The sequence below is a fragment of the Ochotona curzoniae genome, unplaced genomic scaffold, assembly GCF_017591425.1.
Source record: "Ochotona curzoniae isolate NIBS_2020 unplaced genomic scaffold, NIBS_Ocur_1.0 contig_1, whole genome shotgun sequence".
Classification (NCBI taxonomy): domain Eukaryota; kingdom Metazoa; phylum Chordata; class Mammalia; order Lagomorpha; family Ochotonidae; genus Ochotona; species Ochotona curzoniae.
The window spans coordinates 6313710-6338285 of NW_024464918.1; the positions used below are offsets into that span (position 1 = coordinate 6313710).

The 24576-nt window shown below is 44.2% G+C and overlaps 1 protein-coding gene across 2 annotated transcripts in view; it reads left to right on the plus strand.

Annotated features, from left to right (window-relative positions):
• Positions 1 to 24576, plus strand: part of SLIT3 (slit guidance ligand 3) — a 586046-nt gene that overhangs the window by 410616 nt on the left and 150854 nt on the right. For both annotated transcript variants that reach the window (XM_040983330.1, XM_040983243.1), the window contains exon 6: positions 21514 to 21585. In XM_040983330.1, the coding sequence (XP_040839264.1) occupies positions 21514 to 21585 (72 nt within the window). The remainder of the gene's footprint in view (positions 1 to 21513; positions 21586 to 24576) is intronic.

Sequence of the window (24576 nt, forward strand, 5' to 3'; positions counted from 1 at the left end):
ACTTGGGGAAAATGACCTTTGGAAAAAAGGAGATAAAGATAAGTTTAGGGACAGATGTTTGGCATAGAGCCTAGGTCACCTGGTGGAATTGCCTGCATCCTAGCTCAGAGTGCGTGGCTCAGGTTGAGCTCCTCTGCTTCCAATCCACTTTCCTGTTGAAGTGCATTCTGGGAAGCGACAGATGATGGCTCACGTGCTTTGCCCTTGCTCCAGTACGGGAAATCTGTACGGCATGCCAGACTCCTGGCTTCAGCCTGACCCAGGCCAAGCTGTGGGAGACACTTGCATACAGTGGATGGCGAATGACTGTTGCTGAATGACTGTTGCTGCCTTTTAAATAAAATGAACATCAGGGCCTGGTGTGATGGCTCAAGTGGCTAATCCACAGCCTGCAAGCAACGGCATCCCATATGATCACCGGTTCATGTCCTGGCTGCTCCACTTCCCATCCAGTTCCTTGCTTAGGGATTCAGAAAACAATGAAGGATGGCCCAAGTCCTCAGGTCCCTGCACCCACGTGGGAGACCCTGAAGAAACTCTGGCTCCTGGCTTCAGTCTGGCCCTACCCTGGCTGCTGCTCAGAGTGAGCCGGCACATGGAAGATTTCTCTTTCTGTCTCTCCTTATCTTTATAAAGTTGCTTTTCCAATAAAAGTAAATAAATCTCCTTTTTTTTTAACCTACATAAATAAATTTTAAGGAGAAGGTTATTTTGGTACCAAAATTGACTTTTGAAATCCAGGCAATTTAAAAAAAAATACACATTTTTCATGAATTTCAAATTTTTGATGGGAAAAAAACTGAGATGTAAATTAAATGGGGTAGGAATTTGGGTAATTCTATTTCTAAATCAAAGCAAGATCCATAACTCATGAGGAAGCAAGGTGCGGTGGGTTTGTGTAGTTTTGTTTTTGTTTTTATCTTTTGTTCTCTTAAAGCAAAATGCACTTGGTCTTCACACTTGTGAGTTCTGTATTTCCCAGATCAACCAACAGCTGATCCAAAATGTTTTCTTAATGTTTTAAATTTAATTTTAACTGGTGTTCAAGATTTCATGTGATTTAAGAACAAAATAACATTCCTTTCTTCCCTTCCCCATCCCCCTTACATCCATCTGCCTTCTTTTTTTTTTTTTCCTTAAACTTTTGAGATAATAGATTTAGGATTTACACTGTAAATCCTGAAGCAGAAAGTTTAATACTTCATCTAAGAAGAAATTTCACAAGTGAAAACCAAAAAAAAAAAAAAAACCTTTGTTTAGTGGAAATGCAAAAAATATAAGCAGTCATGGAATAGAAAAATGATCATTTTGTCCATATATGAAGTGACCCCATATCATTAAAACTATAATAGTGTAAGATTCTTAACTGCTAATTTGACTGAGACATAAAACAAAGTGTTAGAAAATTTATAGCAATCCTGATACACACAGATATTTCTTTATTTTGTTCACACGTGTAAGGGACAACATATGGTATTTCTCTTTCTGGATCTGAATTATTCTTTCACTCACTATGAAGACCTCCAAATGAGTCAAATTTTTAAAAAAAATATTGCTGGTATTATTTTCTATAATACAGTTTTGTAGGTATAGGGCTTCCCACCTTTCCCGCCCCTGTCTCCTACCCCATTCTCTGCACCACCACTTTGCTCCATGTTATTACAATAGTATAGTCGTTCAGCTGTGGTCACAGTTCCAACGTTCTACTCCTTACGTGTACCGTAACATTGTAGGTATAGATAATGGAAGAAAATGTAATATCAAATTGTCAAGGTACTCTAGTTTCTATTATACAATTCACTTATGGGAATGTATGTATATACTTATTTACCTATATATTTGCATGAACGTTGCCTTGTATCAGAGAAAACATGTGGCATTTGCCCTTTTGAAACTAAACTATTTCACTGAACATAATGATCTCCAGTTGGACCGTTTGGTTGCAGATGGTAGAATTTCATCCTTTTTAATGGCTGGGTAGTATTCAATGGAGTAGATATGCCATAGTTTCTTTATCCAGGCTTCTTTTCATAGGCACCTGGGTTGTTTCCATGTCTTTGTTACTGTGGATTGTGTGCTGTGAATGCAGGAATGCACGTTACTCTTCCATAGGTGGAGTTCACTTCATTTGGATATATTCCCAAGAGTGGGATTGCTGGGTCATATAGTAGGTCAATTTTCGGTTTCCTGAGCACTCTCCATACTAATTTCCTAGTGGCTGAAGTGGTCTGCACTGCCATCAGCAGTGGATTAGGGCACCTTTTTCTCCTCATCCTCACTAGCAGTTGCTGTTCGTTGTATGTAGAACAATCTTACAGGAGTTAAGTGGAACCTCAATGTGGTTTTTATTTGTGTTTCCCTAATAAGCTAGGGAGAGCTGAGCATTTTTGTATATATCTGTTAGCCATATGAATTCGTTCTTTTGCAAAGTGTCTGCTCATTTCCTCCACCTGTTTCTTACCTGGGTTGTTTGTTTTGCTGTTGTGTTTTGAAAGCTCTTTGTAAACCTGGACATGAGTCCCCTGTCTGTCAAGTAGTGTACAAAGATGTTCTCCCATTTTTCTACCATTCTGTTGGTTGCCTCTTCGCTTTGTTGATTGTTTCCTTGGCTGTGGAGATGCTTCTTAGTTTGATGTAGTCCCATTCGTTTCTTTTAGCTTTGACTGCTTCTGCTTTTGGTGACTTTTAAAAGAAGTCTTTACTTGTATCTTACAGAATGCTTTCTATGTTTTCCTCTAATAGTTTGGTGTAGATTTAGGTCCATGATCCATTTAGAGCTGATTTTTGTATGAAGTGAAAGGTGCGGGTTTTGTTTCTTATTCCTGCAAGTAGGTATAGAGTTATCCCAACAACATTTGTTGAAGAAACTAATCTCTAATTAGAGTCTATTTTGCTGCAAGTGGTAAAGTTTCATTCTTTTTTATAGCTAGATAATACTTCATTGTGTACATGTACCCCATATTCTTTATCCATTCATCTAATGATGGATCCTCCTGAGGATTTAAACTTTGGACTTTGTGAACAGTACTGTTATAACCATGATGGAGCAGGTCTCTGGTTCATTGTGTTCAAGTCTTGGGGTGTGTACCCAGTAGTGGAATTGCTGAATCATATGGTGTAGTTTTTAAGAAATTTCCATACTTTTTTTTCATGATGAGTGCATTGGTTTATATGTCCACCAACAATGTAGTGTTCTTCTTTTTCCATATCCTCACCAGCATTTGCTATTGGATTTTAGCCATTCTGACAGGGCTGAGCTATCTCTTCCTGATCTGTTTTTGCATTTACCTGATAGCTAGCGATGCTGCACATTTTTTTTTCATATATTTGCTGGCCATTTGAAGAAAATAGACTTTCAATAAGTGGATGCGTACTAAACATGTGCAACCTTTTCCTCCTTGTCATTATTCAGTACAATATAATGTAACAACTATTTACACGAAACCTTTATTGCATTAGGAATTGTAGGAGATGGTTTAAAATGTATGGGAGGATATGCATAGGTCACAGGCATCCACTGCACCATTTTATACAAGGGACTTAATTGAGCATCCACAGATTTCAGAACCAATCCTGCACAGATGCTGAGGCACGACTGTCCTGGAATTTATTCCCATAGCCTAAGTGTTTTACCGACGTCTTTGTGGACGCATTCCTAGGAAGCCATCCTAGCATTGTTTCTGGGAAGGCATACTTTACAATGGAGAATGGCTAGAAGACATGTTGTTTTCACTCTTTACTGTATCATGCTCTGCAAACTTTATTGTGGGCCATTTTCAATGTGTTAAATGTGTGAGAGAGACAGAAAACCAACTAATCTCCAACCAAGGAATGGGTTGGGAACACCCTGTTTCACTCAGTTTCCTTTGCGTCAGACACCAGACTCTACTTTTCCCAGCACAAGCTCAAAGACTTGAAGTTGGCTGTGCCCCACTCAGCCTCTGGCTCTGCCACAGTTGACCTTTCCGTAATTTGAAACTGTGATCATGGCCATTTGCATAAGTACTACTGCTTTGACCCACAGTTGTGGCTGCCAGTTTTGAATGAAGGGAATTATTTGTATTCTGCAGGCATCTTTGATGTGGCCTTGACCAACCCTGAGATATCTTTCAACAGCGAATCACCAGCAGGCAACCCCATGACCTTTGGAAAATGAATTTGCCTGCTGTTGGGCCAGCAGCCCCAGTTCTCTTGCCCAAGTAAAATGTCAATTAGATCACTTGCTGAATATCACTTTTGTCTCTTTAAGCAAATTCTGCTCACAAATCCACAAAAGTTTACTTCTTAAAAAAAAAGAATTCACACACATATTCAAAGTATACTTTTACCTCTCTTTGATCATTGACACACACACAAAAAAGCCAAATGCATTGATTTCATTAGGAAAATACAATGTGGTGCCTTTATTCAGTTATCAGGGTATCAACTTTGGTGGCAGTATAGTAGACTACATTTGATGTATGGCTGTGACTGCTTTGAGTTCCCGGTACATGTGTCTCCTGCATGGCATTGTCTTTTTTCCAGCTCGCATTGTTATCTCTGGCGAAGAAGACAAGCCTTGCTCTGAGCGGATCTGTAGGATTTACAGATGAGAGCAATGAATAGGGAGGGTGTGGCCCTGTGATGTTTGTTCAGCCCATGGCAGTAAGAATAAGGAGGGAGGGCACAAGCATGTAGTAACATTTCAACCGACTGTGATCAGCTCTGGGATCTACTGTATTCTATATACTGTAATGCATAACATTTCACAAGTGCTGAGACAAAAGGACTTTTCCAAAATTTCCCTTGAGCAGAATTCCCCTGCCCCCTTGCCTCTAATCTGCCTTTTACTGCCCATGCTTTAAATATCCCAGGGGATTCCTTTGACCTCCTGTCAGCCCTAGGCAGGTTTTCAAGCTCCATGAAAAATAAATAAACCACAAAGCCAGGCTTTTCCACTTTAGCTCTGCATTACAAATGGTGCAGTTTTGTTTTCTCTCTAAAGAGAACACCAATCTCTTGTAGGTACAACCCACAGTCACATTAGCAGTGTATTCTTTGCTGCTAACCAGGTGCTGAAGTTAAACCGAGGCTCCTCTTTGTCCTGCACATCCTAATAGCAAGGCTCCCAAGTAAGGACTTTTTTTTGCCTTGAATTTTTGAGAAGCTGTTTGATTGTGTGCTGCAGAAACCAAGCTTCTTGAACCTAACTTAGGCCATCTAGCACGGGTTGGAAACAGCTGGCCTGTGGGCTGTGTAAGGCCTGTGAAATCGTTTGGTCTGGTCCTGCCAAGGCAAATGCAGACAGCACTTGACATTCAATAAATCGATAGCAGGCTAATTTTTAGGTTGATAATTTTGTGTGATCTGTGAATGGTGTTACAGATGCCTAAATGATCTGGTTATAAAAAAGAAGTTCCCCACCCTTGTAATGGTCCATTTTAAAGCACGGATTGGCACTGAACTTCTATTTAGGTCCATTGTAAAATTGCTTCACAAGCATTTGACCTCCCCAGAAATTCAGATTATCTCTGTACAAGTTGGGAAGCCTGTTGTCCAGCGGTATACTTGAGTTGTAGATCTGCATGTTTTCTCTTCTGGACTGTTAGTCATTCTGGAAGATTAATCTTCTTGGTAGACTATCAAAGACCCTTTTCTGGAATCAGCTCCTTAATGCAATTAGGCTTCCTAAAACAATTTCCTTTCTTTGCTCATTTTACTTCCAAGGTAGTTTGGAGATGTGCCTTTGGAATAAGTGGTTTGGCTAGCTTGCAAATCCTCTACTGCAGCAGGCTTCACTGCCCAGTCAGTACGGGATTTGGAATCCAAGTGGTCCTACTGAAAGTCATAGATTTTTTTTTTAAGTTAGAAAAGCTTTTAAAAAATAAATCATGCAGTCCAAACTTCTCCATTTAAAAATGAGATTACACTTACCCAGGTCGATTCAGACAGGTGGCAAGGGTTACAAGGACATGGGTCACCTTGATTTATATCCAGATTTTATTTACTTTGTAAAGGTGCCTGAAGGGTGATGCAGAGGTCAGTATCAGAGAAAGCAAAGGTTACTGTTTTTTTTCACAGTTCCCTTAGCAGAGAGAAGCATGGTAGCATGTGCCCCCACACGAGCCAAGGGAAAACCCAGACCACAGCCTTTGTTGAAATTTCTATGGGAAGGGCAAGACAGGGCAGAAGAAGCAACTTGGCTTTCCGACAGGTCTTGGGGCACACAGGCTGCTCCTGCTTGTGTGAGAGCTGGCCATGGATTGAGCGCCAGGGAAACACTGGTATGGTATGTGAGTTAGATCAGGGAGGTGGCCGGAAATGCAGCATGTGGGTTGCTTGACTCATATCCGGAATATGGGGCTCACCAACAGTTGTTTCTACCTGCAGGAATTAACAAGGCCTGGGCGGGCAGGTTCTCCGTGACCATCAAGCTTCGTTCTTTCAACATCATCAGAAAATACAAAAACATGATTAAAGTACCTGTAAATCCCTGGTACTCCTCTATTCCTACCCATTGCTCACCTGACTCCCTAAAGCATACCTCATTGAATTCCGTGGTGGGTTGAAAGGACCCAGCATCCCTAGACTCCAGGGATATTTCAGATTTGAGACACGATTACACTGTGGTCATCCTACGTTTCCCACTGGAGCATTCCTAAACCGCAAGATGAACCAATGAGCCCCAATTTCTCTGCTAAACACTTATCCTAGGATTTGGCTTTGTTGTTCTGTTCTCAAACCTTCACTTTGTTTTCCTGTTGCAAATGATGGCTTGGTTCTGATGGTTTCTAAGGTGGCTTCCTATGCTGATGGATATTCCACATATTCCATCAGTCAGCATATGCTGTTACCCACAAGGCTGAAATCACCTTCAGCATGGCCAAAGCTGAGATTAGTTGTAGATGATATCGGTGATATTGTAGGTGAATTCAAGTGTGCGATGATGCTCTGAAGTGAGGCGGGGAGAAGGCAGAGAGGTGAGTGGGAAGGTGGATGTTTCCCAAGAAGTCTCAGTGCCATGAGATGAGGTTTAGAGCCCGTGTTCAGAATGTAAACCCAAAGAAGATAACTCCTTAGGATAGGAAGACTGGGGTGTCTGTCCACTTCTGCTGCCTCATCTAACCCCCTCTCCAAAACAGAACACACACACACACACACACACACACACACAAACACACCTGGATTCCTTTCTGTAATACATGAGAGGCATTAAAGAATGAACACCATCAGAGCTCAAGGTGGGCAAATAAAGAGACAGCATTTTTAGTCTCGTGGAAAAGTAGTTGTCAGAAATCTGCCATTCCCTGAGCCTCTAAGTGCACTGTCAAGCTTTAACTTGATTAAAATTGAAATCCGAGTTGCTTGAAGACCAAACATGAAATCGAAATCTCTTTACTCAGTGCTCTCCCATTCTGAAGGCTTGGCTCATGGATTACCCTCAGCTAATTTATGCCATCTCCGTGCCATACATTAATTTTGAATATATTTGTTGAAAATTTCCTGTAGCTTGCATTTATGGTTGTCAAAGGGGCTTTTATCTTGAAAAAAATGGTGCTGGTTTTAATTACAATTCTAAATAGCTTCATAACCATTGTGAACCCTGGATTTACATCATCTTTATGACAGCCACGCAATTCCTGCTTTATTGATTTTGTCATTTGCTTCATTATACTTAATGCAAACCTTTGTGCAGAAACAATTCTCGTGCTGCTGTCTTCTTGGAAGGGTTCGTATAAAACATCATACCCAAAGTAGATCCTATCCCTCCACCCCATGCTGCCACCACTGCTGACCCAGGAACCCAGACAGGAAATACTTCCAAAGTGCCCATCCATCATAGACAAAGGAAATGTTAGCTCTGTCTAATCCTTTCCTCTGATTGACTGGGTCAGTCTTCAGTTTTGAAGTCATGGCAAGTAATGCAACTCATAGTGGGGAAGACTACAGGGCTCCTCTGGCTCCCCAAAATCTCATACCATCTTCCAGAATTCCTTTCTTTCCACACCTTGCCCCTTACTCCCAGCCTGACCAGGGACCTGGGAAGCAAAGTATGAAGATAGCAGTGGCATGGCATGCTACCTGTGCCAAGATGCATGTTCAAGAAGGCATATCAGTTACTTAGGGAGAAAGATTGGAAACCTTGGGCAGCGAACTTGACGGGGAGCTTTTAAAGGAGCACACCAGAGAGAGGGCACTCAAGAAGATGCTGCTCACCCTTTGTATGAATCTAGCACAGGCTTCTGAAGACCAGAAAGCTAGGCAAGCTGCAGGGCACTCAATAGGGAAGGGAGGTGGCCTCAGGGGAGTCTGTGTACAAAGGCAAGGGTGCGTGGCTGAGAAACAGTGTTTAGAATCTGGCCCTGAGGATCCTCACATCCCGAGGACCCACTCAGAAAAGGCCTGTTTCTCCCACACTATCGCTTGTAAGAGGGGGCTAGCCTTTAACTGGGACATGATACCAGGGTGAGTTTAATCTGAGAGCCAAACAAGTGCATGGATCATTTCTCTGTGTGTTGGGCAAGGGAATCCCATTTCTATTGTGCATTGCTGGAGAATCTTGGGGAAAGTTCTAGAAGGCCCATTGTCTGTCCTCACCACTCCGGGAACTTCTCAATGAGTCATCCAACATGGAGATAAATCTTGGGGCTGACATCCTCCTCTTCTGTTTATACAGGCTGTGTTTCCTACCTCCCCACTTCCATTTTTCTACAACCCCAGACAAGTCTAGCCTCAGCTTTCTAAAAGCTGTAAAATTATTAAATACCATAAAAATTGTTGAATACTTTTTAAAAAGTTATTGCTGTGATGAAAGGAAGGGAGAGGTGTGCTATTTCTCAGATCTGGCAGAGCTGGGCAGGAAGAGGATACTTTTTCAAGATGGGACTGAAAAGAGCCACAGGAGGCTGAAACCTTCTTTCGAGTCCCTCTTGAGCATCCAGCTTGAGAGCTGGTGTTGCGTTCCATAAAATCCCTGCAGAAGGCACTGCCTGGTGGGCTCAGCTGAGAGCCTCTAAGTGGGCATCTTGGCTGGCGTGAATGCCACATTCATTCCTACTTGTGTTGCCCTCCAATCCCTGGTCAGACCTCCTGTCCACTGGAAAAGCTTTGATTTAACCATTCCAAACATTTACAGATAAAACCCAGATCCTCCTGTAGGACTTGTAAAAACAACAGGAAATAACCCTCGTGAGAGGCCACAGGACTCAGTTATGACTCTGCAGCCCTGAGTGTTGGCTCCAGAGAGACCCTAGTGTAAGCATCTGTCTCATGCCGTTGTTGAACAGATGGAGACGGAGAAATTGGGCCGCAACACAATGGGGTCAAAGATGGTTGTTGCTGGACCCCTGAGCAAATTTTTATTTTGTTTGCACTGAACTCCACCAGCTTAGGTAAAAATGCCACCACTGGCAAAGGAGGAAAAAAAAGACCTCCCTTAGGGTTTGGCTTCACAGCCTGCATATGTGAGCAACATGCATGCTTCCCCTTTCCAGAGACCAAGAGCAGAACTGGAAACCTCCCTTCAGGCCCATCATGGCCAGTTAAATAGCTGCTTAAACAGCGCTGGCCCTGAGAGCTGTAGGGGCGCTGGTCTGGTCCTGGGACTGGTCCTTAGGCAGGTGTCACCCACAGGAAACGGTCTCAGTCTGCACCTTCTGCTTGCAGCACTTCTTGCTTCCTCCTGTTTGTTTCTTTGGCTTTTTCCTTCCTGTTCGGCATCCTTGGATTCACTCGGCTCAGCAAGACCACTTTTATTGCTGCAAAGAGTTGTGAGGGATTTAGGGAAAAGCACTGGGTAGTAGGGTCCTGGAGCAAGTAAGTGACCATCATCTTCACGAAGCCCTCATCGTCCCCAGAAGCCTTGCCCCGAGGGGCAAGAACTCCCTGGGCACAGGCTCCTTTCTGTCATTGCTGCGGGGAAACAGCCAGCCTTCCTTTCCTGCCGCTCAGAGAGGGACGGCAAAGAATCAGGCTGAGCAAAGGCAGAAAGAAATTGAGAAACTCAGCTTCTGAAATGCAAGTAGGATCTACTGAGCTAGCTGTCTGACGTGGGGGGACAGAGGGGTGGAAAATACAGACGAGTGGCTCATCCCTCCACACTGTACATTTGACTTGGGAGTCAAGCTGGTGACTTCCACCGTGGCGTCACATTTACCTCTTCTATTCGCTTTGCCTAAACTGGTGTTATATATTTTTTTTCTTGAGTGCAGTGACAGGTAGTGTCCCCAAAGCAATCTTGGTAAGTTTCCAAAAGCTTCTGTAAGTAATCCACAAAAATCAGTGGCTTAATGTCCCCCACATTTTCCTTCTTCATTCTTTCTGCTTTTCAGAGCTCTGTTCTTTTCTTTGCACACCCAGACAGAATCAGGATTCCCCTCTGATCATCTGTCCCTGGCTTCCGTGCCGTGCCCCGGGGTGCTGTCAGGATCATGGTGAAATGACCCTCCCACCTTGGGTTCCCACAGAGCTGTTCCTCAGTACGGGAAGAGGAAGTTTTCCCCCTTGAGGTAAAATTCATGTATCACAGAATGAACCTTTCTCAGGCATACAATCCAGTGACATTGAGCACACTGAAAATTCCAAGGCATTTCATCATTCCCAAAAGGAAACCCCAAGTGCCTTTAGCAGTCAGCCTCCTTCTCCCTGACCCCATCCTCTGAAAATTGCTGATCTTTCTGCCGATTTGCCCGTTCCTGTTAATGGAATCATATCAAATGTGTCCTGTTACACTTGGCCCGTTTCACTTAGCCTACGTTTTCAAGGTTCGTCCAAGTTGGAATATGGACCGACACTTTATTCTTCTTCATTCTGTTGTGTATTTATCTCACAACTTGTTGAGCCTTTCATCTACTGAGGGTCATTTGGATCCATTCTGCCCTTTTGCTATTGCGCAAGTGTGGCTGTAAGCATTTGGGTGCACATTTTTGTGCAAAAGCCCCGTTTTCTCTTCGCTTGGCTTTATCTTTGAGGAGTGTTGGTTCATATGTTAACTGTATATCTAACTTTCTGAAACCCACCAAATGCATTTCTGCCCCAGTCAGATCATCTCACATCCCCAACAGTGAAAGAGGGCTCCGGCTTCTCCACATCTCCATCAAGCATGAAAGCCCTCGCTGGTAGCCCTACTGCAGGGTGCAAGGTGGATGTCCTGGGACATGCCTGCTATGTGCTTTGGGTTGGGTACAGTAGTGAACAAAACGGACACAGCACCTACTGTCCTGTTGATTGTGGATTTAGGCTTTCATTACTCCTTAAAAGTAATAGTAAAGAAAAAAAATCCAGTCCTTCGCCAAAGTATTTCCATTCAGTGCATGAGCTCAATTGAATGTAGTTATCAGCACTGCCCACGTTGCTGAGTTTCAACACCCTTTTTTCCAGCAGTTAATTACAGGGGCCTTGATATCCCCTTTCTACTGAACTTACAAGACACATTTTAATTGGCTTCTGCTGCTACAAAGATACCTTTGAGTGATGCCTCGCTAATGGCCACTGACCTCGAACATCTTACTACACAATCCAGTTAGCACTGCCTGGTTATTTTGGTGTCTGGAGCTTGTACACCTTTGGAAGACAAGGCTGTATCACCATTCAGGAATGCGGTGCCCAGGAAACACTGATTAAAATCTGTACAATTTACTACTCACCTAGAGCAAAGACAGCCGTGGCTCTGCACGTGCCCTGTTCCTACCTGGATAAGCGCTAAGCTGTCCTAGCCTGTTCAGAAGGCTGTCACCCAGTGGGTTCCAGTGGAATTTCAGCACCTATTCAGGGTGCAGGCACCTATCCATGACCTCCAGTGACTGAAACAAGAGCCAATCTGGTTCTCCCAGGGATGTTGAAAAGTCCAGTGGGCTGACATTCCTGGGTAGCCTTAGTGAGAGAACCAAAGTGGGTGGTGGGGAGACACTGTTGAGTATACTGTTGCCCACCTCTCATCTCCTGAGTAAAAACCTTGCCGACCACTAGGAGCAGTTGCATTCTAGTGGCAAATGCCCAGTCCCCAACCTCTTGCCAGCCAAAGGAACCTGAGCTAAGTGGACAATTATATTATAGGTTCTATCTTTGCATTTCCAAGGTCAGAGCAGAGGAATAGAATGGTGGAGGAGCCCAGAGGCTCATGGGTCATGAAGACAGGTTGTGTTTGGCTTTTTAAAAGTTTTTATTTATTTCAAAGGCAGATTTACAGAGAGAAAGGAAGGGACAGAAAGTGAGAGAGATTTTCCAACAATTGCAACAATCAGGGTTGAGCCAAACCAAAGCCAGAAATCAGGAGCTTCTTCCAGGTCTCAACCATTTGGTCCATCTTTTGCTGCATTCCTAGGCCCATTAGCAGGTAGCTGGATCAGAAGTTGAGCAGCCAGGACCTGACCCACACCCCACTGGTCACTTAATGCCACAGCATTAGTGCCCCAGAAAAAAAAGAGTTTGAACCTGCCTCTCTGAAAGGCTGCCTGAACTCCCTTGCTAGAGCTGCGAAACCTCCGTATCTTAGTTTCCCCTAGTGTTTGAGACTAGTCCTTCTGTTGTGAAATAAGTGTTTGAATGAAGGTGTAGTGAAAAGGTTGTGAGGATTTGAGGAAAGCGGTTCATTTTATCTGTGTTCATTTGGGAAGGTTTGATAGAGAATGTAACCTTTTAGGGGGCTCTAATGGACGGACAGTGATTCCCCAAACAGGAAAGAGGAATGACTGGCATATGTAAGGCGGGGAAATGCATTTCAAGTCCCTGCACCACCACATCGTGCATCAAGCAAAGTGGCACAGTGTCATGCTGAGGTGCCTGGGCTGTTCTTGGAAAAAGCAGCATCTGTGAATAGGAATGGACCTGGATTCAAGGCCAGGTTCAAAGATCTGACTCTTGCTACCTCCCTCTCCTTCCTCAGCATAGAGGTGCTGAGGAGACAGCTGACGTAAGACATGGAGGATGCTCAGCTCAGTCTTTGATGTGAAAGAAGCGATGAATAAAGGCTTTCTGCAGATGTCACTGTGGTGAGGGTAGCACTGATGTTGTTTCAATTTACCTTGTAGGCCAAGGGGAGTCACTGGAGCCCCAGATTAAGGAATACTAAGATTTAGAAATTATGCATCATAGATGGGGTAGCATTTGAGGTGCTTAGGGCATGATTGGATTGTTTATTCATTGTCAACAGCCGCCCAGAAATGGGGTTACATTGCTAAATGAGGCTAATGCTTGTGCACCCCTGGGGATTGCAGGTGTGTGCCCATTTTGGCATCATTCTTCCAGTGAGGGGGAAATGTGCATTTCCCACTAACGTGTCTTTTAGTGACTTCTCCTATTTCAGGCTCCTAGCAACTAAAGAAGTCTACACGCCTATGAGCGTAAACTGCCTCACTGTCCAGTAAGAATATATTGGCGCTCTCAAGTGCCAATAGCAAGCTCCTCTTGTTTCAAACAAGAGGGGAGACAGAGGTGGGCTGATCATGCAGGAGGCTGAGTAGGAGGAGCAGGAATTTCTTAAGAATTCCATAAGAAATCAGTCTAGGGTCATGAAAGTTCACAGTTGAAGGAGACTTGGAGTTGCTATAAAAAAAGTTCCTCATAGTTGATGATTTGTTTTAGCGCAAATAAGACAATACCACAGTGTGTTTCCCGATTATATGTGTTTCATTTATTTTTAGTTATCAAAACTTCCTTCTGGGCTAACATAACTCCATTCGACAGGTGAGGAAACTGAGGCTGCGAGAGGCTTAGATGTGAACTGCTTTGTTCACATAGCTGCAAGTTTTAGAAGTCTTAGCTTTCCATTCTTCCAGATAAATAAACAGCCAACACTGAGAGCTCTAGTGGATCAGTGAGTGCACACTGGACACAGTTCAATGTCTAGATGAGAGATTCTTGTGGTTCTTTTACAGTCAGCACAGATCTTTCCAAATTTCCAGAGGCAGCGAAGGCTGAGCTGGTGGCAGCCTCTTCCCAAGGCAGTGATGCCTAAAATCCTGTGTCTGAGTGAAAATCAGTATCCCACCTTCCCCCACCTAACCCCTGCTCTGGCTTCTGCCTGCAGGTCAATAGTCAACCCGGCTGGAACAGTGCGTCTTTGAAGTTCAGTGGGAAAATTTCTACAGTCCCTGTATGGGTGAAAGACAAAAATCTCACCACAGCTTATGCTGGTTGATACAGAAAAAGACGTAAAAGGCAGAGACGTGGAAGATGACTTTTCACACACATTAACAAAGATGCATTTCATCTTCCGGGTTTCCCATTTCTTCCTTCCTCCTGCACTGGGGGTGGGAGGAGGGACCTCAGAAGGTTATCGCTCAAGAATGTAACTAAGGAAACCACAGACCTGCCCCAATTGCTATGGAGACAGCCTCTTACTTGGCTGGCCTCTGAGTATTCATGACATTAGCAAGGCCAGTGAGTAAAACATGGCTACTTTTTCTGAAGAAATTTCCAAAAAGAAAGGTGGAGATAGCACCTTGGAACCTTCCAACTATTTTCAGAGCTCCCATCAGGCCTGTCATAGGCATGTTTGCAAAGCAGCGGCCCATTTTACAGAAGGTAACGGTGGGAATGTTTTTAGAGCCAACAAAGCTGCAAGGCAAGTTTTGAAAATCCAGCCATTTTGAGAGGTTTGGGGACACAGGTGAGGGAATTATGTTCTGAGGATAAATCGATTCTCAAGCCCCAGGGAGAGACCGGCGAACCAAGCAGGTGCAGTGTTTGTCTAGGATGAGTGAGCTTCTCGCACTGGAACACAGGAAGTTCAGAGCTAATATCGGGTAAACCTTGGTGGTGATTTGGTCAACTGAAGTATAATGTCCTTGAGTTCTACCGCAAAAACAGGTGGGTTTGAGACAAGCCCACACGTTGTGAGCACACAAGAGCAGACCATTCTCCAAGTTTCCTTAACTCCCTTGGTCCAAAAGTTGTGGGGAAACATGCAGAGCCTCTCTCACCGTGAACATAAAAGAACCTTGTTGGCTTTGCTTACGGTAGTGGTTCTTTATGCAGAAACGAGAGAAAATTATTTTGGGTTAAAATTGCCCAAATTAAATTAGTGATGCTAAGTAGGTTTCCAGGAATTTCCCTTCCCCCTTGTATTTTTCAGCCCAAATACATTTTGCCAAGTGCCCAACACACAGGAAACTATGTAAACACACAAGTGGAGTTATTGATATTTCCCAGTGATGTGTAAAATACTCCTTTATTCTCCAAGGTCTGGTGTGTCTCTTTGTTGCTAATCCATCATCGGTGTTTGCATTATTACAGCGCTGGCTTGCAGGAGGATCTGCTGCAGTAGGCGCAGTTATTCTCCCGCTGAGAAGTTACATATGTTGAACAGCAATGTGATATATACTAAATAGAAGGGATTACCCTAGCCGTGAAGCAAAGTATGCATAATGACACTTGTTCAAATAGTCTCTCGTTCCATTTTCCACTGAGTTTTAAGCATGCTATTCTGGCCGGAAAACATCCTTTACCTAGGGCTTGGTCTTTTAGCAGCAGAGTTTGGTAAGTTGAAGTCTTTGCAATGCTGGCAACCAATTATCTCAATATCTATGTAAATGGAACTGGATACATGTACATTAAATGTCACAGGCCCACAATCGCTTTTGCTTATTTTAGAGTATGCGTTTTGTGTTTACATACATATAATAGGCAGATATTACGTATGACTGTGTCTGTAGGAAAAAAATAGGCATAAAGTTGTCAGTTCTGGATCTCTGCAGACACTTAAATAATTCATGGATCAGTAAACATATCTCTATGCATGTATTCTTGGATCTGGTGGACAAGTGTATAACATGTGCAAGATAATGGGTTCACCTTCTTTTGCTCATTTGATACGTCGTCTTAACGTGGAATTACAGTAGCTCCTTAATGATGAGAAGTAGTGACAATTCATTAGCAGATTGTGGCTTAGATCAAGTGTTTGATTTGCTTACAAAGTGTGACCAGCGCTCAATTATGAGACACGTCTGCATTTCTTTTGAACATATTTTTTTTTCCTTTTACCAGTTAAAATAACCTTGAGCCTTATTTTTTTAAAGCCAGCAGCAGACAAATGCTTGTATAATTTGTTCTTCAATAATGATTTTTTTTTAGAATGTTAAGCTGTCATAAAAAAAAAACAACCTTCAGAAGCGCTACTAGATTTCATGTTTTCTGCTTAAAGGACAATTGGATAATGAGGAGGGATGAAATAGCGTGTCAAGGCTGCTTCATGGTTTGTCCTCTGCTTGTTTTCTGAACACTGGGCTTCCCTAGGTTTTGTTCTTACAGTTGTAACATTGTGTTTCTTCTGGTCCAGGAAAAGAAGTATTCCTCGGATGCCTGGATGCATGAATATACGCATTGCATCAAAAACAAAAGCTAATGTCATGGTTAGAATTCTCTTACACATTGGAAGAGAACTGAAATGTAAAAACCACCAGGGGGATCCTGCTTCCAAATATTTTCAAAAGATATCTTAGACTCACTTTGTGTTACATCCTGAGCACCTAGTATGAGAACATTTTAAAAATTCAAGAAAGATTAAAATAAAACATAAGTTTTAGGTGCAATAAAATTGCTTTTTTTTTCAGAATGCAAATGTTGCATCACCTTTTGGATAGGCACAGATTTCAAAATGTTTTGTACCAGATAACTTAAATTTGATTCCATTTTCCTTATGCGATATGCACGCCCCACAATCCTCATTGTTGGAGTCTGTGCCCATAGACTTGCTCTGGATTTCTGCTAATATTTCTTTTGTAAACTACATGCAGGAGTCATCCACTTACTTTGCACATTTTGTGTCGCCAGTTTTGTTCAGAAACCAGCAAAGTGTGTAACTTTGGAGCGGGCTGTGCCATAGCCACTGCCCGTGTTCTGTGGGTGGAAGGCGGCAGCCGCTCTAGCTGCTCTCAGAGAGTGAGCCGCTGCTGCTACTGCTGCTGCTACTGCTGCTGCTACTGCCGCTGGATTTAGGACCCCAGAATGACAGTGGCCTGAGGCTACATTTCACCATCCGTCCCATCAGATGCTGAAGCACCCAGAACATCTGGATGAGCCGGCAAAGCCTGCATGTAGATAATTAGCTAAGGATCCCAGTTTTCTTCCTGACATCCAAAACCCGTTTCTACAGATTTTTACTGTCCAGGTACTCGTCTTACAGCTCCATCATAGACATCCTGAATTTTGCTATTGGTGGTGGTGGTGGTTTATTGTTATTTTTTTTTTCAGTTTGGTTGCTTTTATTTGGGGAATAGATTGCTGATGATATAGCGTTTCAAATGATATTTTCTAAAAAAATCACTTGAAAAGGATTGAGGTATAATACTGCTGTACATTTTTGAACCATGAGAGTATTTCTATCCTGCTCCACTTTCCATTTAGGAAATTTGAAGTTACCATCCAAAGGGATGAATCACAAGAGTTTATTATGCTGACATACAGGAATTCTTACGGAAGTGCTGCTGGTGGCAGGGATGTTCAGTCCTACCCTCACGCTGGCTTTCCTTTCTGATTTGTTTGTGTTCTTGAAGAATGAACACACAGGAGTCAGAAAGCTCCTCTCGGGAGTCGGCATTCAACACTCCTTTCTAAAAGGACTCGCTGTTTGCTGAAATCTGAGCTTCTCAGGCAAACGGGAGAGCAGCTAATTTGATGCCGCAAAAAGTTTTGGGGGCTTCTCAGCTTATTTCAGAAGCAGGACAGTATGAATCATATCTGAGGATTCTGTATAAACTAGAAGACAATATCAGTTGCCACCAGTAAAAGGTGACTTTCTCTTACCTCAATGTCTCACTCTGGGTCCAGGGAAGCCATATTTGGTTCCAGTTCTACAACCAGAAGGTTCCCGGCCATAGCAGGGTGCATCTTAGAAAGTTGGGGAGCATGGTTTGTGCATAACCCTCCTAGAGTCTAGCTGCGGGGTTCAGCCATCGTCATTCTTATTGCCAGCGGGGCCGAGAGCTTAGGGCTTTCTCCGGTCTGAGTTCAGCCTGGACACTCCAACAGCAGGTGAATTCCCTCCACAACCAAAAGAAATCCTTGGAATTGTGATAGGTACTAGACATTGGCCTTTGGTGTGGCCAAAACAAAGGATTCAGCAGCAATGGGAACTGCAAGAGGTCTTCACAGAGTTCATAGGGGGAAAAATCCATATTTTGCAAACATCATACATGCAAACTTTTTGCCCCCAAATAACACATCTTTTAGTTGCATTTACCGTGAACTTTGGGAAGTGCCCTCCTGCACCTGTTATTGTCAAGGAAAGTTAGAAAGAGAGCTCTCAGGAGTCCTCAGACTGCCGAGTTCTTCTTGCTTTTCTGAAGTTCTTTATTTGCAGAAGCCTCCTGAGGGCCCTGTACTTGGGGCAGTGTAGGTGATGGACCTTCTTTGATTTGATTTTGAGAGGGTCTTTGAAGGAATCCTTTCAAAGGTACGACCAGGACCTTTGACCTGAGAGTGTAGAATACACGTCGGTACCCTGCAGTCACACCAGCCCCCAGCAGCAAACTTGCGAAGTCCACTGCCTCGGCCGCAGCGGCTCGGGAAGGTCGTCTGTGTGTTTAATAGCACTCACTCCAAACACCCTCAAAGAAAGGCTGAACTTGCTATTTGTTTTGCCTCCCCTTTCTTATGCTTTGTGATGTTCATGTCTCTGAGCTGTGATTTTGGAGGAAAAAAAAAAAAGTTGGGGGTGGGGGAACTTGCCTGACTCAAGTACATATTTACTTGGTTTTTAGGACCTTGCATATTTGTAGGAAATACGGCGATGATGGTGGAACATTGGTCGGGCTTTTTGTGGCTATTGTGATGATCAGCATCTTACAGACAGAAGGATTGGGAACAGGATACCTTCAGGGTGGTGTCTGCTTGTCTGCCTGAGCCCCACATGGGCAGCACATCCCTGGAGACTTCCAAGAAAAAGCTTGGCTTCAGAATGGCTCTTGGACTGTAAAGACAGGGCGAGTGTTTCCGTTTGTTTTATCTTTGGTTAGAGTGAAAGGAGACAATCTCAGGACAGCCTTGTTGTAGAAGAGCACAAGTAAATATCTTACGTGTTTGATAGGTTTCACGTGTTTGAAGACTGGCTCTCAAACAGCCGCAGAATGCTTCTGTGGCAACTCGATTTTCCCCATTACAAATAAACAAGTAAATGTGAACTTGAGCCCGTCGCTGAAAATATTTAAACATCACGTAATTGATCACAGATTAGACATCGCAGCGTTTTAGATTTACAGTGATGAGGAGCCTCTCTCTCACTGCCCATGCCACTGCGGGGTCCTGGGTTGCAGGACTAATAGGACTTGGAGAAGTGAATTTAAAAAAAAATCATTTACCTTTTTCCTTCCCTCTTTATTCTCTTCCCACCACTTCATGCTTTCTCTTTCTATACCTTCCTCTTGCTCTGACAGACTCTGTCCCTTTCATGTAAAATTCTGTATAGTTAGCATTTGCTACTTAGGTTCCGGTGCTCTCAGACAGGGGATGGGAATGGAAAAAAATGCTTTACAAATCCAGCAAATAAATAACATACTGAGAGTCGAGGACCCCCTTGGAAGCGTCTGCCCCAAAGCAGATGCCCCGCGGCCTGTTGCCCACCCAGAACCACGCCAGACTTCCCAGTTTGATGATGTAGATACTTTTCTACTTGGGCGGGTGGTGGTGCCCGTTTTGCCGAATTCAGCATGTTTGTTGAACGATTTCTTGGAGCCCAAAGCCAATTGCATTACATTTCTGCTGGGTAAGGTTTGGTGGCCTTGGCGTGGGGCAGGGGCTGTTGATCATCAACCTTTACACAGATGATAAATCTAGAAGCTGGGCAGCTGAACTGAGCTGGCCCAATAGAACCTTTGCAGGGTTTCAGTGGCCCCAAGAGTTTTAGGGAAATCCGTGCAAAGTGGTACCCAGCAGGTTTCACGTTAAGAAAGCATCTGGAAGAGTTAGGGAAGATGCTTGGGAGAATTGGGGCGATTCCACACATTGGGCAACCTAGGCTGTGCTTCTGTGGCTGAGATAGTCTTGTCTCTCCTTTCTCTCCATTCTTGATGTTGCCATCGGGTGTTGCGAGCATGTCCTGTGGTGGGGCCTTCCCCCACAAAACCGTGGCACAGCCTGTCCATCGGGACCCTCAGCTCCGTTCTCGTTGCACATTTAGACCAACCTTCACCGATACACTCTCTTGGTGATGATATGCGTGTTTTAATTCTGCCTGCCTTCAGCAAAAAGTAAAGCCCCCTGTGATGGTTACCAAATGTGGCTTTAGTGTATCTCTTGTGGGGAGTTACTTGGAGTAGATGGATATGGGATACAAATGAAAATTCTAGCCATAGGAAACCCCTCCACTGGAGACAGGGTGCATTTTGTCTGAGACAAAAGGAAAAACAAATCTATAAAGGAATTTTCAGGATAACCACCCCTTTGTCCTGGCCCTTACACTGAGGGACTGTGTTACACTCTGTAATCTGGTAGTAATACCCATTTTCAGTAACATCTTTTGTGATTTTTCGATGAATCAAATGGACAACACATAAGATGTTTCAGTCGGGTGTGGTCACAGAAAATCTCTCTTCTTATGCAACCCGTGTCTTGATTTAGAGAGAATGGTGTCTGTTAGCTCTCAACTGAAACACTTCTATCCCAACCTAGAATGCACATCAGCTGGGGTATCCTTCCAAAAGATGGGATTTGTCATGTCACAGAATGCAAAGATAAATACTAAAATATATGTATATATCTTAAAATAGGTGCATTTAATCCTCCCCAATTTAAATGGAAGCGGTACATCTTTAAGGCAATAGCATTACTCCTTTTCCTGCCCCATCACGAACGCGCCCATGAATGAATTTCTTTAATGTGGATGATGGTCGGTGCAGTTTGAGGGAATCTGTATTTAGTCAGAAAATGCTTCGATACAATGACCTACCAGATGGGCCCCCTCACAGTGCATGGAGACATCAAACCACCACAGACATTTGGTGCTTAGAATAATAAAAAGACTATAAAATTAGATTAGTTGCGTCTAATTTGGAATTGGTATATTCCCCATGCACCCTCGGCGCTCTCAGGCAGATAAAGCCTTGAGATCTGGCCCTGTGTCAGAGCCGGGCACTGCAACTTCCAGTAAACGGGAGACGGGGGAGAGAGGAAAGAAGCATTCTGGGAGGTCGTGGAGGGCAGAGCCGTGACCTCCAATGATTTACAGGCCTTTAGCTTAATGAAATTGTTTCAGTGACATGACGGTAAGAGCTCGTAATGGATTGGATGCCCTAATGTAATGAAATTACTCCCTTCTACCTAAAAAAAAAAAATGCGCAATTAATATTTACTGAGACCTGACAGGCTTTGGTGTGCTCGTCTGTGTAGTTCTTGCAGACAGTCAGAGAGCAGAGACAGAGCAGCGTGGCAGACAGCCTGGCTCTGCACGAGCTCCTGGCGGGGACGAGCAGAGCCAGCAAGGGGGTGGAGGGACAGGCTTGCGGTGGCCGGGGCTGCCCAGCGCTGCCCGGCCCCAGGGCCACCCAGCCCCTCGGTGCCGTCCCCTGCTCAGCCTTCACGCTCTCCCTTGCTTTTCCACAGGCAACTGGACAACAATCACATCAGCTGCATTGAAGATGGAGCCTTCCGGGCGCTGCGCGATTTGGAGATCCTGTGAGTGAATTTTTTTTTTTTTTTGCAATTGCTGCCTTGTGTGTGCCCATGTGGGGAGGAGACAGGGGGAACGTGGGTGCAAAGGGGGGCGTCCGTGTGGCTGTGCCTCTCTGACTCTGTTGCTGCAGTGCTATTAAAATCGGGAAGCGGGAGATTTCTCCGGCTCACCTTGGCCAAAGTGTTCCCAGGCAGCAAAGTATGATTTCTCACCTCCCACCAACTGGGGTTCCTGCTAATTAAGTCTCAATTGAGCCGTTTCTCTCTCCCCTGACTACACACACTATGTTCCCACGGTGTGTGTTGCTGGGTGAGACAGATGGGCTACATTGGTCCCCCAGTACCTGCCAGCATCTTTGGGGAGCGCCTGTTTGATTGTGGGCAGAGAAGAGGCAGGTTATAAGTCTGGGGTTGGCAACAGGGGGCATTAGCCTCAGGGGGTCAGTTACATTCACCCAGAATTAGAGCCAAACCTTGCTATAGGACCAGGGGGAAGATATGAAACAGTCTGGTTAAGTCCAGTCATTGCCACTGTTCCTATAATCTCAGGTTTCAATTCAAACTTTAAGCAGTACCCTTAAAGCACCAGAAGGGACAAGATGAGAGCAGATGCCCATGTCCCCATATTCCCACCCTGTACACTTTGCCTAAAAAAGAAACATTTGACTGTGTCCTAGATTTTCCAGGGGGGTCTTAACTAAGGAAACCTGATTTCTGGGTGGAAAGTCATTTGGGGGTCCTTCGCACTAAAGTTGAATAGGGTGAGAAAACATCCTGGCCATTTCTGCCGACAGCTGTGCTTTGAGCTGTCCCATTGTAGCAGCCATGTGGGGCAGTGATTCCAGCTTTAATTAGCCGTGTGACCTTGGGAGAGTCTCAGTGAGACTGGCAGCCTTAGTTTTCTCATTTGTAACAGGAAGGACCCCTTTCTTGGGAGTGACTTCACCTTTCCCAATTCTGTGATTGCTTGGTTCTAAAAATAATTCCTATGATATGGTGCTAGCCCGTGAATTAGAAGACAGTGGGATGTCTTCAGCATCCCTTTGAAAATAAGAAAAATTTCCACAGTCACAGGTCACCTGTGTCAGATCCCAGCAGAATGAATGAATGCCACAAAAGTAAGTGAATGAATAAGATAAAATGTCTCTTTGTACACAGAAGAGGCAGGAAAAGGTTTTACCTCCAGCTCCCTTCTCACCAGCCCCACAAGGCACTGGTAGTGGGGTTGTGGCGCCGGGGAGGGTGGAGGAGCCTCTGCACATTGTTAGAAAGAAAGGTGATTCCGAGAGGACTCACAGGAAATCAGAAAGGTTGCAGATGCTTGCAAGCAGCTAAAGATCACATGAAAGCCGTGAAACCCCGGGATGGAGAAGGCAGGCACCACGGCTGGGGCACAAGGTTGTCATCCCTAAGATCAATGATCTTTTCCCACCCAAACCCTGACCCCAGAGTCAACAAGCAATGTGTGTCTCTAAGAGAGGATGCTAACCCAGACTTAGGAACCCAGGACTTCTCTTTAAGTAGGCTGGGAAGGGAAGGTAGGAATTTCCCTTCCTGAAAAAAAAAAAAAGGCTTTGTAGAAAGGGCTGCCAGAAGCAGATCACCTTGCTGAGTGAATGAGAAAGATGAGGAAATTCCTTGGGAAGAGACCAGGAAACGGAAGTCAGCAGCTGCCACCAAGGAAGCTGTGATGACCTGTCAGCCCGTGTCTGTGCTCCGTCTGGGAGTGGTGGTATGTCGCCTGCAGGAGGGCAGTGTGGGAGGGAGGACAGAGCAGAAGGGGCAGGTGCACCTGCGTGTGGGGACCCAGATGCAGCAGGCTCCACTCGAGCTGCCCATTCTCTGTGGGTCTGCTTCCCCAAGTTTAAAAGGGAATAACTCCTGCACGACCCTGGAGGACTCTAACCTCACTTTCTCCCAGTCGTGTCCTCGCCCCCAGGACAGAATGGGCAGATGTTTGGAATAAAAAATATATATATACATATTTTATTTAGGTATGCTGGTATCTAGACACCAGGAATTTCAAAGTTGGTTTTTAAAAATCCATGTCAAAAAGAATTCTGACAAAGTTTCCATGCTCCACTGTGACAAGGAGCCCACGGCACTTGATTAGTTTAGCTTCTCAATTCCAAACAAAGCCAGATCAATAGCTTTGTTTTACAGACGCTCTCATTTGGCTTCACATGACTAAGTACTAAAAATTAATCATAATCAGTTATTCCTTGGGTTTTTAATTTCCAGCAGAGGCACACTGCTTTGGGGCCATCCATCTTCATGGGGAGCCGTTCTGACATTGGCTGGAGCTGACATCTCCATTGGAATAGTGCCCCTCCCACCTTCCACTCCCTACCCTAACTTCCCAGTGTCACCTCCACATTGACATTTTCTCCCACTTCTCCGTGATCACAACTTAGGCGCCGTCCTCAATCTTGGCAATGAAAGAATAGGAAGTGAGTGAAGCCATCACATATTAAATTTTTCAAGGAGACAGAAAAAAGATACTATAAACCCACTGCCCTCCCCGGAAAGGTCATTTTTAAGCATGCCACCTTGCATAGATTGCAAATTAAGATAATAAAACGGGATATTTTTGCTTGCTTTCTAACTTTAGGCAACATGAAATAGAAACAGGACACAAAGACAGACCCAAAGTTATCTTGTGAGAGGCTCTCCAAATTAACTGAAGGAACGTTTGTGGAGGTCAGATCCTAGCAGGACTATGAACCTATTCCCTTCTTCCTGAGGATGGAAATATCATTAAACATCTTTCCATTAGTGACTTAGGTTGACTTGCCCCAATGAGTGAGAATTTAGGGGTTGAGGGAACTCCTAGCAGTACGAAGAAATCAATTTATGCCAGGGTAGGAAAACTAAAGTTTGCCCGCTTCCAAATCAGTTTTATATGTGTTGTTGGGAGGGGTGTGGCGCATGGAATATGGAGTAATAGTAAATAAAGAAAAGAGCCAACACCCTCTGCTCTCCAGGACACCTGAA